The sequence below is a fragment of the Macrobrachium rosenbergii genome, chromosome 43, assembly GCF_040412425.1.
Source record: "Macrobrachium rosenbergii isolate ZJJX-2024 chromosome 43, ASM4041242v1, whole genome shotgun sequence".
Lineage (NCBI taxonomy): Eukaryota > Metazoa > Arthropoda > Malacostraca > Decapoda > Palaemonidae > Macrobrachium > Macrobrachium rosenbergii.
In genome coordinates this window covers 24,757,591-24,773,943 of record NC_089783.1, presented here as the reverse complement: position 1 = coordinate 24,773,943, position 16,353 = coordinate 24,757,591, and the positions used below count along the sequence as shown (strand labels likewise).

Here is a 16,353-nt window from a genome sequence, read left to right as displayed (position 1 = left end):
TCCAAAATGAGAGAAAAACAAGATTCCTTAGTATTGAGAAATGTTGGACAGATTGAAAAATGAGGCGACTGACTCAACAAAACGGGGAAAACGGTACCGTGACTAGAAGCTGGAAGAGACATGAACAAATTTGTGTTGTTAGTTTATGGTTTAATGGTAAAAAAGAACACCAACCTTCCAGAAATTGTAAATAGAGAACTTGTAAATACGTTAGCAAATATCTTTACCGAAAAAAAAATAATAGTTTTAAATCAAGCGAAAAGACAGAATAAGTGGAGGCCTTTAAAAAAAAAGTAAGCAACCGCCCCAACGCAACTGTGATGATGACCCTTCTCTTAAGGAGGAAACTGAAATAAGGGAAATTTTTCCATAGAAGGATATACAAGAGACAATAACAGAAGTGTTACCCAGACTGTAAGAAAATGGCATGTGCAAATCAGCTTTGGAAAATAAAGGAGATGGATACTTTAGAATCACATTAACCAACATGCAACCCTTCATTTCCACCGAAAATGACTGAAACAGTGATACACCAGCTCTTCGAACAAAATAACAACTGAAACATCATCGAGCTTTGTGGTGAATGACTCCAAATACATAGATCATGCAATATTTGATACGGCGTTTGATACAGGAGTACAAGAGATTTTGGTAAAGTTTACAATGATGAGACGTTTAAGATGATGCTCTTGAATGGTTTAAGAGCTGTCTCATTACCATCTACAAAATGCAGCCTTCATAAAGAAAGAGTTACATATATAATCACACAATTTGGCTAACGTTAAAAATATTTTTGGAAGATGCTGCATTGTGTAATCAACAAGCCAACCAAACTGAAAAAAAAAAAAAACCACAGTGGGATGATGCTCCTTACTGAGTTTCATTGGCTACCTATGAAAGCAAGAACTGAACGTAAATTATGTTTTGACGTACATTGCAATATAGGATAAAAAATAAAATTAAATATGTTGCACAGTAAAACATAAGTATGTAAAAGACTTCCTAAAGAAATATACCATCGATGGTATACTGTAGATACACGTAGGAGCGAGGACAGAAATAGAAATTATTGGAGCCAAAATGCAACAAAGTTTTGGAATATGAGCCTTGAGACAGACGGCACCCAGACCATTCAATTCGTTGCCCCAAGAATTTAAATGATGAGGAAATTTAAGAAACGTTGAAGAAAAAATGAAGACATGTCTATTAAAAAATATCACGAAGCGAAAGACCAAGTTCATCGAGAAAACTGTGAAATCTAATTTACCAGTAAACGAGGACGGTATGGTTTGCCCAATGAGGGATGAGAGGAGGTCCTCCAAAAATAAACAGCAACCTACTGATGCTGAAGGTGATAACATCTGATCATTCATGCAAAGGAAACACAAATTCAAATTACACATTTCAGGCTGATGCGTATTTTGTAAAAAAAAAAAAAAAATTGACTTTTTTAATTTTTTTTTTAATAACTGGCACTTCTGACACCAAAATAAAATTGTCAAAAACTTATTGAACAGCTACATAAATTTCATAGTTCGCAAGAAGCCTTGTAAATACCATTAAGTAGCGGATGAAATATTTTACACAGCAACGAAGAACGACCTCCAAATGGCCGGTGTTGAACGTGCTACTGATCTTATCGCTGATTCGTGTTATCTGTGGAGCAAGGAAAAACGCGCCCAGGGACGGGCGTGGGAGGAGGTGGGGGTGAGGGAGGAGGGGAATGGCCGGGGAGAACCGAAGGCTGCGATTGAAATCTGGAGGAGGAAGGGCAGAATGAAGGGAATGAATGAAGAAACTGGTTTTGAAGAAATAAAAGAACATGCATGCAAAGCAAAGGATAAGCCAAATGAGAATGGAAGAATATCTGTATATACAGTAAAACTATGATTTTAGCCTGGTGTCATATTCGGCAAACGAATGTTGAGCGGTTGATGGTTTTAAAACAAAATCCGTTTCCAATGCAGGATAAATAACGTTAAGCTAAAAACTGTTATTTCATTTTAAAATTGTTTTAAAACTCATAATGTTCAGTCTTGAGTTCTAAAAGTATTGTATTAAGCAGATTAAAAGTCGATGGAACAGAGAAGCGGCACACAAACATACACACACACTGTGCCTGTATATATATATATATATATATATATATATATATATATATATATATATATATATATATATATATATATATATATATATATATATATATATATATATATAAAGATAAAACCCACGAAGGAAACTGGAAACACTGGAGTGCTGCGAGGCCTTTCGACGCTACGTCTGCTAAGTAAAGGACGTAGTGTCGAAAGGCCCGCAGCACACCAGTGTTTCCGTTTCTTCGTGGATTTTATCTTTATTCATATATTCATCACGTTCCATATTTTCGTGATTCAGTTATACATGTATATATATATATATATATATATATATATATATATATATATATATATATATATATATATATATATATATATATATATATATACAGTATATATATATGTATATATATGTATGTATGTATGTATATATATATATATATATATATATATATATATTATATTATATTTATTTATATATGTACTGTATGTGTGTGTGAGGTAAGTGGTATATGTGACTGCTACAGAAAGAAAGCCCCATTAATGTTTCTCTGTGCAAGAAGTATAAGAAATAGCCACGGGTCTTATCAAGAGCATAAAGAATTTATCTACGCTTCTAAGCATCTTCGTCACGCTATCTATAACTGTGCCTGATACGGCCTCCTAGCTCTTCTTCCAATCTTCGTTCGAATTGCAACAATCATAGATGCTTCTTCTTTTAGCCACTACTGTAATTGACCGTTGTCATTATAGTGCGAACGGAACAAAATTTGTATGAATGCATCCTAATCTTTTAGCTGCCAAATTATTATCCTGAGTCAAAACTATAAAAAGATAAACCTTTTATCGTTAGCAGTTCATGAACAAAGTAAAATTTGTGGTTTTCAGGCTCATAATGTAATTCTCTGGAATTAAAAACGGGGAGAGAGAGAAAAACTGATATATATGGAATGATAATGCAACACTGATTCATTGGCAATGCGTTGTATATCAGCGAGCGGTGAGGAGCAATGTCTTGGCAAGAGCCTTCGATTTCAGCACCATGACCACTCCGATACAGGAATTTACATTTCACCTGCCAGCAAGGGACCATCTTCCATCAAATACTCTAAAAATAGCCCTGACGCAGTTTTCGGGTAGTTTGCGTGTTGTTCGGGTCCTGATATTAGTATTTACAAGAAAACAAACATTTAACAAATACTGGTATCATTTATTTTCCTTCAAAACACGTTCTTTCTAGGAAATTATTCTGCCTTCCATCATAAATAAAAAAATTTATGAATGATATGCAACTGGGAAATGCCTGAGCAGAACAATTGGTGCTTGACGTAGCTTCTGAAAAATTGTCGATTAATCATTACCTCCGAATACGATGAGGTAAATAGCTACCAAAATTAGTGAATTTAATTACACGATTATAATAAAAAAGTAGTCATGTCTACTACAATATTTCAAGGCATTACAGATCACAGCTGAGTCAGCACTCACTCGAAATAAAACATTTCAAATTCTACCATTTATAGTAATAAACACACTACTTCTACACACCTTATTTCCGTGAAAGAAAGATTAAGGGCGTACCATAATCGAATTTAGAACCTTTCCTCATGACCATATACTCATTATATTACATTATATTACATATGAAGGTTTTTCTACTTCCCATGATAAAAGGTTTTAATATATATATATATATATATATATATATATATATATATATATATATATATATATATATATATATATATATATATATATATATATGTATATATATATATATATATATATATATATATATATATATATAATATATATATAAATATATATTATATATATATATATACATATATGTAATGTTATAGATCTCTCTCTCTCTCTATACATATTGTGTAGACAGGGGTATACGATGACGAGCCTTTCTATGTAGGTATAAGAGGTGTCAGGTAAAGATCGAATGTGCCAATGACTAATGAGTTGTTTCTCGGACCATCCAATGTTATGGAATGGGTTTTATTACTGGACATATTTAATAACTTGTTGACACATGGCCGTGTGAACACTAATGTGGAAGAGATTTTGTTTTAATTCTGGCGTCTGCTTTCTTTCAGTTCTACTGACTTTCATATAAAAAAATCTCTGCAAGACGAATGGAAATCGTTATCCAGGGAGTTTCATACATCGAGTTATGAAGGCAAAGTTTACAAATACTACGTTAAGTATCCCATCCTTGTCTCACGTTATGCCTACCATTTTCTTTAAAACATCTGAAAGTACGCGCCACAAAGTCGTATTCTTGGGCAAACTTAAATTTTCCAAACATCTTTTTCTGTAGAGAGCTTTAGCGATCTCGTTTCTCTTACGTTGTATGCATCCATATGCACGTGCAATTAGCATCAAAACACCGTAGTCTTTAATGAAGCTGTTTGAATCCCCCCACATACCACTTATCTCGAAATATCGGGTATTTTTTTCTGAAGTAAATTCAAAAGGGTTCGCCTTTTTCTTACATCATTCAACTGTTAATTGAATGATACCAAAACGATTCGTCTGTTATTGTAATATCGATGCTGTAATGAAGCAGTAAATTGATGTCAGACAGTCTAGTAAGCTTTGCAGGCAAACATGTACAGTAATATACAAACGAACGCGCTCGCGTGCACACACATACACACACTATATAATATTATATATATATATATATATATATATATATATATATATATATATATATATATATATATATATATATATATATATATATATATATATATATATATATATATATATATGTATATATATATATATATATATATATATATATATATATATATATATATATATATATATATATATATAATATATATATATATATATATATATATATATATATATATATATATATATATATATATATATATATACTGTATATTGTGTGTGCGTGTGAAAGTCTCGACTTCATTTCTTTTGCTTTTCTAAGTACGTGCCAAAACGATGTGAAGTACCATGAAAGGGAGAGCACACAGAAGAAGCCTATCAAGACTTCTCACGTAAGGACTAGGGTTCAATAGCTCAATGCCTGCCTAAGCAGAAAAAGAAAGCAGGGTTGAGGTGAAGGTAGTTGAAGACGAGGAAGAGTGCTAACGGCTCTCCTACTCTCCTTTCCACTGGTCCTACTCACCTTGCACCACAGGGCTGGTCTAGTCAAGAACCACAGACTAAGTAACATTCATTGGAGGAAGCTCAGCAGGAAGAACTACTGCAACCAGAAAACCCTCTCAAATGCAAGACCACTGGTACCATAAGTAACTACCTAAGGAGATCGTGAGTGCCTCATGGGCACCTGGCAAGATATTATTATTAGTATATATAAGTGAGAGATCAACACAGCTGCTGACAAACCCTACATTAAAAGCTCCCATGTTTTATGCAAAAATGATTACAAGGTTGACCTCGACTTAAGACATACTCAGTTGGCCTATTCTGCTCAAATTCGAGACAAGAACCAATAAAAAACACAAGCACTGAAAAAACATAACACAAACACTTTCAGGCACAGAAGTCACATAAGAAAGCGTTTAGAATTGATAAGTCAAAAGACTCATGCAAAGGAAACAGCCAGCACATGTAAAAGGACTAAATACCAGAAACATGGGTGAGAATGGGTATTTTCTCTCCCGCACCTCCACCTGGGTACCACCCTTGTTCAATCCGTACACAGCAGGGCTAGTGCACATGCGGAAAGATATTGCATATATAAAAGGCACAGTGTTTGTATCCCCGTAAGAACATATGACCGGATATGTAGACAAAATTTCCTTTCAAATTACCAGCTAAAAGAAAACGGACCATTCCTATTTGCCTTTTAAAACTATTTGAGGTAGGTGGGGTGTGTATGAAATGAAGGTACGTTAAATCTACGATTTTGTATATATAATTTGGTGAACCCAAGATAAGTTATATAGTTATATGATAAAACTATTTAGTTATGGGACAATTTAAGCTAACAGAACTTGCCATTACTTGAAGCCATCTTGAGCATGGAAGTTCCCAATATCGTTTTTAATTGAAAAATGGCAGGCACTCAATTTGCAATCAGCTTTGGTGTTAAGCGGCGGTTGCTTTACGCCTCGTCTCTTTATACAACCTACAATATCATGACATCTCAAGTGCTACAGCCTTCAGATAAAGCAATTAAGAGAGATAACTCTTGTATGAAGCATTTCCAAATAAAGATGCACTGATTGTAATGTTGCAAGATTTACCCAGATAACTTTTCCCTTCTACCACGTATTATCCATCATTAGAGTCTGATAATTAAAGTCTAACAGTAAGCTTCTTTTTCAGACACTGGACACAAGTTCATCAGGCTTTCAAATGGTTCCAGCGAACAAGATCCATTTGCATCAGTAACAAAAACTACTGCTTGTGGAACTACCTACGTTTTGGAGGATGGCCACATGGCTATGATTTATTCCAGGAGTGATTATTACTCGTAAGTATGCGAAATTCTGTGCCATGTGCCTATAAAAATAGGAAATAATCCTCAAGACCAACAAAAACGAGATGGCATATAAAATGAAATACGAGATAAGTAGGCTCTGAATAAGTTACCCGTTACAAAATTTAAAAATGGCAACAAATAGAAGTGTTTGATGAACATTTGTTTCTAGTAACATGGTCATCCATTCGGTTTTGAAACTTCTAAGCTTTTAGATATGCTTGACAATTCACTCTTATGAAACCATTATCAAAGAAAAATAAAAGACCGTCTGCCTGAACAAAGCTCCCGGGACAGTCTTACGTTTAGAAAAAAAAAAGTCTAAATACAATGGTCTATATTCTCGCAAACCTTCCGCTTTGTAACCCTTCATAAGCTGCACTAGATTCTCAATGTCCTCTGCCAAAATGATTATGCATATCATAAGCATAAGTTAAAATGATCTGAAAATATACATATATCAGGTGACTTAAGAACATATTCAGTTCCACGCACTGTAAACTACTGTCTCTTAAATATCATCGTTTAAATATTACTTGACTGAAATAATGCTATGCTACTAAATAGGTATCTTCAATCCATAGATGTAAGATGATAAAAAATGAAAAAATGATTTTTTATAACTATATCAAGATATCTTGCCTATTAGATAAGACCTCCGTAAGTACTTAAAATCATAAAAAAAGCAGTGTAAATGAAACGTGCAATTCCTTGCAGATACACCTGTGACAATACTTTTAAAGCAGCCGGGGATTCGTCGTTACTGATCATGGAATGTCCAAACTTCCGCCTCAGGTTCACCTGTTACTTCGAATCTCTGAAAATCAGCGCTGGTGGCAAAGAGCATGAATATTGTGGGTAAGAACTGGAAATCGAGGATAGAAATGACCTGAAGCAGATCAATTTAGAATAATGCACAGAACAGCCATAGATATTTCAGTCGGAACAAACAACAAAAAAAACCGATTCAACAACCATAAAAAAGGTTTCCTTAATATATTGATGCTGTTGTCGTTGTCATTACCTTCGTTACTGCTATCAATTTTATCAACAAATTCGAGAAAACACGTTACTGGGTTTTCAAAAGCTAAGCTGCTTTGGAAGGGGTAGCGCTAGAGTAGGGACTTACGATTCTTAGCACGTCTTAAGGCACGAGGATGCTAGTCCAGTGCCCTTTTACTTGATTCCCAGATGCCGCTGATACTATTGACAGTTGGGCCAACTGGTGGCAGTAGTTCGGTAGTGAATCTTGAAGACCAGCAACTTGTTTTTCGAATAAGTTCGTAAAACTGATAGCAGTAACACACAATCTCTCTCACAAATACCCATACACACACACACACCCATCAGCAGTGTTGCTGTTTCCTAGATTAATGGACGAAGCACTATATATATATATATATATATATATATATATATATATATATATATATATATATATATATATATATATATATATATATATATATATATATATGTTGTCTGATGCGTACCAAATACCTGGTTATTACACAACTAATCTCAAAATTCAAAAATTTACCTCACTTCAGCCAGATACCTAAAATCTCATAACAATAGGAATTACGACTGAGTACTCTAAAGGTACCAGTGATCCCTTAAAAAACTTATTAATCACTTGAAAAATCAGATTATGTGTGAGGTATCAAAAATTAAACTAGAAATATTCTAGAGTAAAAGGGCATCACTCTATCAAACAACTCTAACTGTTTCCCTGGTCTTAATTCACTTTAGCAAAGCTAAAAGAACAAAACATGTTTATCACTTTGCCTTATGCACACACAATCAATCCTATTCACTGGTGGTCAATAAATGAAACACTGTTTTTCTAAAATTATTAAATACAAAAATTTATTTTTAAATTCAAAGTTTATAACTTGAATTCACAATCTGAAAAATTTATTATTACTTGAAAATAACACAAAACTGAATTAATTCTTGAATTAAATTATGAAACAAAACTAATTCAAAAAAATTTAAATTTATCAGGAATTTAAATTAATCGAGAAAAATTTAAACTATCAAGAATTACTCAAGATTTGAAAAGAAAATCTTAAAAAATGAAAAATTAAATCAAGTATGCAATGTTAAATTACCAAGAAATATTTAAAATGCTCCGTAAATAAATGTTACATCACAAACATAAAAAAATGTGAAATATGAAGAGATTGCAAACAGAAAAACACAAAGAGACACATAACATTTATCAATAATAATTTCACTAAGGCAAAATTTCCTGACTTACTATACCCTGGTATTAATAAGTAAAATTCACGTTACTTTACACAAACTTGTGAAAACCTCTGTAAAATCACTTGCTGCAGCTGCTTTTCCACAAAACACGCTTTTTTTATCAGGCGCCGTTACAAATTAAATAATTTTACTAATTCAGATCTCAAAAGTTAATGCTACTACATGACCACAAATATATTACGTTAAAAGTAATCTCTTTTTAATAACGAGAGAGAGAGAGAGAGAGAGAGAGAGAGAGAGAGAGAGAGAGAGAGAGAGAGAGAGAGAGAACCAAACTAAAGAAAATAATTTAAAAATTTAGCTTAATTTATATTCTGAATTTTAATATACCGTTTTAGTATGTATGTAAGGAAGTCTGAGTAAATGTATTTATTGTATGAGAGGATGTGCCTATGTGCAGTTTTTAATTTTATTTTAATTCATTCATCATTGTATTGAATGATCTATTGGGTCCTAGCGCTTGACTTCAGGCCTGGACCTAGTATTTTAATCAAATCCTTCGGGCCAGCCCTATGAGAGCTGCAAGTCAGCTCAGTGGTCTGGTTAAACTACACTAACAATAATAATACTCGGTTTCGGAAATCAGAATGAAACAGATTTCAGAATTCCAGCAACACATGAAACAATTACATGACGTCATAAAAGCATTTTGGTTACGAGATACAAAAGAAAAGCTCCAGAAGTAGGGAGGTGACGTCATTAAAGAATTTTGGGTGCGAGATACCAAGAGAGAAATTTTTAGGAGGAAAGTGACGTCATCCCAGCAAAAGCTTTGAGTGCAACCTTACAAAACATGGTGTAACTGATCAAGACATGTATTCTTTCTCTCAAAGTGGCGTACGTGATCAGAGCAATGCAGGTAACAATGCGCAATCTCTCGTCTTATGCTCGCACGGGACGCATCGGCATTTGTTATTCCAACCTGTCATCACGTTAACCCAAAACAAAGCGTTCTCTCTTATCGCAACTGATGGCAATTGAAATGAAACAAGTCTTCGCTGAACACACACGTGTTCATATACTACGCTTTTATCAAGAAACATATTATTTATTCTAAATTACGTTGTTATTAAGTTAGTTAAATCATTAGTTCTTTTGAGATCTGATGCCAAACTAAATACGACACTTCAACAACCATTATCATTACGCATAATACATGATAAATAAAAAAGTAAATATATCAAAATTATAGGAGGATATATGTATTACAAGGCAGCATCATTTATGTATGTATATATATATATATATATATATATATATATATATATATATATATATATATATATATATATATATATATATATATATAGGACAGGGTGACAAGGAGACAGTCTGTCATCTGTATGTGATATTTATTTGCCGACACGTTTCGTAACACATTGTTACGTCATCAAAGCTAAAAGAGAAAATATACAAATTAAAATACATGGAATAAAACTAACGACTTCAAACGTCTCAACATGTTATATAAATATGCACTAAAACAAGACAGTTCAGAAAAAGCAACTGCTGGACTAAAAGTTGGAGACTGAATGACTAAAAGGGAAAAGTAAAACGGCAAACAAAACAGCCTCAAGCCAGATACAACTGTACAGAGGTGGTGTGTGAGCTCAACATAACATAGGAGCTAACTGCTTAATAAATAATGATTCTAAAATGAGCGGTTCGTGTGAATGACTTGTTTGGCCCAAAACAGAGAAGTCAGAATAATTAATACTAGTATTGCATATTTTTGAATGATTTCTAATATTAGAAAATTCTGGACTGGACAATCTGCAACCAGTACAATGACCAACACCTTTTTGTGAATCTGCTCTGACCCTCAGCAATCGTTTAGTCGATCCCACGTAATTCCCCAAGTTACATCTGGGGTAAGTATATTTATATACGACTGAGGATTGCATTATTGGGCAGATTCTATCCTTAAATTTAAAGAGACCCTATTGTAAGTGGATTTTATGGTATCAGAATGACTTGTAACATATTAAAATGTTTTTCTATTGAAGACTTCAGATCACTTCTAAATTTATCGCCGAGTCAGATAGTTTCTTATTTAAGAAATTCTTACAGTGTTTAAAGAAAACATGAGATGGAAACCTATTGTCAGCAAAATATTTGTGCAAGAGCATTATTTCTTTATAAGAGTCCCATGAAGAGGTTAGAGTATAAGCCTGGTGGAGAGTAAAAATGGAATTTAGTTTAAAATTATAAAAACAAGCACTATAAAAGTTCGAACCCAGATCAGTACAAGCCTTTTTTCTGAAAACTAAAGTGTTAAAACTGTCATTATGTCGGAACACCAAAACATCCAAGAATGGTAACTGATCATTATCCTCTCTTCCTGATGTAAACTTAATATTAGGATGTACTTCGCTAATGTACGAGAGAAATTGATCAGCATGAAAGGCTGATTTGAAAAGAACGAAGGTGTCACCGATAAACCATTTATATACAAGAGGATAAAAGCCAAGGGGGCAGCTTTCCAACATGCCCTCCTCCAGGGAGCACATGAAAATGTTGGAAAACGTGGGACCAAGAGGTGATCCCATTGCCATCCCATCAGTCTGTACAAACAACCATTAAAAATAAAAGCAGTGTCCAGCACTGCTAACTCCAACAATTTCTTAAAAAGACAGCGATCATAATTAAAATAAGCGTCATTGGGTTCAATGAAAATTTTATCTAAAACAACATTAATTGTTTCCTCCACTGGGACATTTGTAAATAATGACTCAACATCATAACTGGTCATACTGTATGTAAATCAGAGTCTTGGCATAAAATATATGATTTGAACTCCTCAGAGTTTTTTAAAGTGTGCTGGTTAGAAGTAAACTGTTCTAATAATGGTACTAAATATTTGGCTAATTTATAGTTAGGAGCGTGGACTGATGACAATATTGGTCTCATTGGAATTTCGTCTTTGTGTATTTCAGGTAGACCATATAAAACTCCTAACGACGTACCGGAGCAATATGAATCTTCATAAATGTCTTTATTGATATTTTTGGTGTTAAGTTCTTTTAAAAACCTATTGATTTTATCTTCAACTTTGAAAATATGTTGACAATCAGGGTTACCGATTTTTTGAAACTTACTTCCATCACTGAGAATAGACTCCATTTTACTGATATAATCATCTTCATTTAAGATAACAGTACCTTTACCCTTATCAGGTTTAGTAATTACCAAATTTTCGTTATTTGCCAAATTCTTCAGAATATTCAAGTCAGTTCTCTTAAAAAAAAAAAAAAAGTTGTCCAATCGGTAGTCAGTTTTCTAAAAGATTGTTGAGAAACATCCGATAATTGTGATTGTAATTTACTGATGTCAGTATTGAATGATTAATTCTTTAACCTATGGAATAATGATTCTAAAGGTACAAAAAAACTGTTATAATTAGATTTGTAACAAGGCATGCAGAAGTCCAATCCCAGAGATAATAAAAATTCTTCTCGTTTTGACAATACATAAGAGGACATATTAAAAACTGAACTCACACTATGGTTAAAATGAGGAAGGAGAACTACCAAGGCTTTGCAGTTTTATACTATGACAACGTTGGATACTAGTAATATGGTTTGAAATGTTTTTGTTAAAAAGAATTTGAAAGAAAAAAAATCGATAAAAGACAAGGTGCTATTCCATAGGTTAAAGAAGCAATCTTTTTCAATAATAATAATTGGTTTCCATCTCATATTTTCTTTAAACACTGTAAGAATTTCTTAAATAAGACAATCTGACTCGGCTGTTAGAAGTACAGTACCACGGAAGAAACTTTATGCAACTAACCCGTACATCCTAGACGATAAATTTAGAAGTAACCTGAAGCCTTCAGTAGAAAAACATTTTAATATGTTACAATTCATTCTAATACCAAAAAATCCACTTACAATAGGGTCTCTTTTTAAATTTAAGGATAGAATCTGACCATTAATGCAATCCTCAGTCGTATATAAATATACTTGCCCCAGATGTAATTTGGGGACTTACGTGGGACCGACTAAACGATTGCTGAGGGTCAGAGCAGATTCACATAAAGGTATTAGTCATCGTACTGGTTGCAGATTGTCCAATCCAGAATTTTTTAATATTAGAAATCATTCACATACCTGTATATGCAATACTAGTATTAATTATTCTGACTTCTCCGTTTTAGGCCAAACAAGTCATTCACTTGAACTGCTCATTTTAGAATCGTTATTCATTAACACCACCTCTGTACAGTTGTATCTGGCTTGAGCCAGTTCTCTTTGCAGTTTTCCTTTTCCCTTTTAGTCATTCTGTTTTCAAATTTTAGTCTAGCAGGTGCTTTTTCTGAATTGTCTTGTTTTAGTGTATATTTATATAGCATGTTGAGACTCTTGAAGACGTTAGTTTTATTCTACGTGTTTTAATTTGCGTATATTCTCTTTTAGCCCTGATGATGTAACAATGTTATGAAACGCGTCGGCAAATAAATGTCACCTACAGATGACCGACTGCCTCCTTGTCACCCTGTCCTCATATAATCTGTGGCCTGCTTGCGCCAATAACTCCTGTTATATATATAATAACAACTATTATATATATATATATATATATATATATATATATATATATATATATGTATACATATATATATATATATATATATATATATATATATATATATATATATATATATATATATAGCGCATCGTCCATTAATATAATTATGTGCAAACAAAATATATACTGTTGATGTGTATGCTGCATCACTTAAAAAATCGAAGCAAAAGATCCAATATGAAAAATTTATGGTTTTATTTTAAAAATACAGAGCTACAAGTTAATCAACTTTGTCATTTGACACAATAAACTGAAATGCTGAAAAACAAGTTTCCATATTCTATGTCAGAAATGACTGAGCATAACCAATATAAGAAAGCACTTATCAAATTTCACACTTATATCTTCACAGAATGTCACTGTTTATAAAACTTTCTAAAATCGGTATTCCTCTTTTTTTTCCAGAAAGGACGAAGTTCCCAGAATTTCCTCCAAGGAGATCAGCTTATATTACAAAAGAGTCTTGATGGGCTTCAATGGAGGTTACAACTGCCTTATGATTGCTAAAGGGCCATCAGTTCAGCCAATGAATGCCTTGACTGAACCTAGATGTGGCGTTACGCTAAATACGAAAGCATCACTAAATGAACATAGAATCGTTGGGGGCACAAATGCAAAAATGGCAAGTCTTCACACTGTGATAATTATCTTACTCTGTTAAAAAGAGTGAATTCATTAATAATGTCCGTTTCTTCTTACACAGGACGAGTCTATGACGTCGGACACATTAAAAAGGCCATACAATTTTGTTACATATCTCTGGAAAAATCAATTTTTTTTATGCGCTTGTCAGCCAATCCCCTGTTTAAACATTTAATTCTCATACATTCAAATAACCACTGCAACATATAAATCAAAAAGGTCTTGTTATGCGTCTTTGGCAGGTTCTTCCAAATGAGGCAGTATAATATATTCCAATGAATGTTTTCTTTTCAGCGACACCCTTGGATGGTTCACTTGAAGATGACCGTGGGCAAATACAATTACGAATATCGTTGTGGTGGGACCCTGGTTACCAATAAGCACATCGTTAGCGCTGCCCACTGTTTCTATGGCTACGACATCAGAACAGTCGACGTAAGCTTGGATGAAAAGCGTTATGGCACCTTAGTTAAGCAATGAAAAGCAAATATTTACGTTTCTCAAATTCTCAACCCAAATTGCAAAACTAGGTTTTCTGAGAAATAAGGAGTGCAAAATTCGTTATCAAACCGAAGCTGAATTCGCAAACACTGATCACTTGCAAATATTTCAACTAAAATGACAGTTTTCCATAAATGTAATGCCGAGTCCGTGCAGAACGCAAATTCATGGAATTTATTCTGGAGGCATTAGAATAACGTTCTTTTCATGACTTTTCTCTAAGAGCACACATCTACCTACCAAAGTTATTATTGTTCAAGAAACAAGCAATGACTCACTGTCGCCCAATATGTCCATTTTTATATTGGTTTCCGGTCTGAAAAAAATATATTTAGCTCGTCGACAGTGGCTCAAGACGGATGAATCATGGATGACCAACATTTGGCATCATGCTGAAGTGCCAACAAGTAGGAAAAGTGAGTATTATGACGAATGCCATCGGAAGCAATTGAGGGATTTTAGAAAATCCGAGATTCCTGCTGTATTGCTGGTCACTGTCACTGAGCCGTATTTGAATTGCAAGAAGAATATGCAGCTGCTGACTGCCTCTCTAGTTATTTGGTAATGTCTTCTCACTCTGGCGTTTGAACTTTTCCTTACACCTACCGCCACCAGATTTCTTTTTACAGGTTATCCTTTCCTTTAATTTATTTCGAAGTCTACTATGTAAATTCTTTCATGTTACAGCTCAGTTTTTACAATTAATATTTCATTTTTTCATATCCTCCGCTTTCATTTCTGTGTGTCTGACTAAAAATGCTTTAATACGCCCAAAGCATTTTATGCTTTGTTTATGGAAGCCAAAGGTGAGATTAAATATACGGATTGCTGAGCCAACTCTCCTTTATGGAAGTAAAGTGAGGATGATGAATATGAATGGGAGAAAAAACATGAAGCCGTTACAGTCAGCACGCCATCTACCTTGCTCACTTGTGGGGGCCTGGGCAATGATTAGACTCTTTAAAATAGATCTTAGGAATAAAGCCAATCATATATTTAGTGCCAGGGAAACATCTTTCTGTGTTGTAGAAATTATGGCCGGGTGCTACCTGAGGAAAACATAGCTGGACGGCAGCCAGATACTGGCACGTCTTACTGATATGTTTGCAAACTTTTGAAAGAAAACAGGTATATATATGCTTAAATATAGTATACAAGCAAATGTAAAAAGCCTTTACCTTATTATGTTATAATGATTTAAGTGAGAGAGTGAATTCATAAATAATCTAAGATTCTTCTCTTTCTCTCACTCCTACAATTCTGAACTACCTCACAAATGAGATCAACCAGAATGATTTTAGTTTGTTAAGAATATTTAGTAAAAAATAAGACTTTCATGGAACATTCATACGGACTTAAAATCACACACTTTTATAACATGTAAAATACTCATATCTGTCAAAAGGGAGCAGTAGTATTTTATGAGGAAGGCTACCTTTTTCTATAAATCTATAACAACCACTCGGTAAAAACAATACTTCTCCATCTATCTTGAAAGAAGAATAGTCATTCCAGCAAAAGCCTCACAATCATGGGACCATACAGTCATCTCAAAATGGATGGCTTTGACTAAGTAACAGCACACTATTTGTTTCACATGCGCGACCTATTATCACGTTTTAAGCTTATTGTTGCGTTCCCACGGGAGAGCCAGTTTGGTGATTGTCAAAAATTTCTGGTTATACCAACCAGAATCTTCCATGAGAGTTGGCTCTTTGTAACTTCTTCACAGTCAATATGGGAATACAAAGG

At 33.7% G+C, this 16,353-nt stretch overlaps 2 protein-coding genes across 2 annotated transcripts in view; one reads left to right on the top strand and one right to left on the bottom strand.

The window, feature by feature from the left end:
* Nucleotides 1-16,353, bottom strand: part of LOC136828663 (uncharacterized) — an 85,315-nt gene that overhangs the window by 24,713 nt on the left and 44,249 nt on the right. The window lies entirely within an intron of this gene.
* The window catches only part of LOC136828515 (trypsin-1-like), a 31,752-nt gene that overhangs the window by 5,171 nt on the left and 10,228 nt on the right, over nt 1-16,353 (top strand). Inside the window, exons 2-5 of the mRNA XM_067086548.1 lie at nt 6,444-6,591; nt 7,315-7,455; nt 13,864-14,080; nt 14,395-14,535. Coding sequence (XP_066942649.1) covers nt 6,444-6,591; nt 7,315-7,455; nt 13,864-14,080; nt 14,395-14,535 — 647 coding nt within the window. The remainder of the gene's footprint in view (nt 1-6,443; nt 6,592-7,314; nt 7,456-13,863; nt 14,081-14,394; nt 14,536-16,353) is intronic.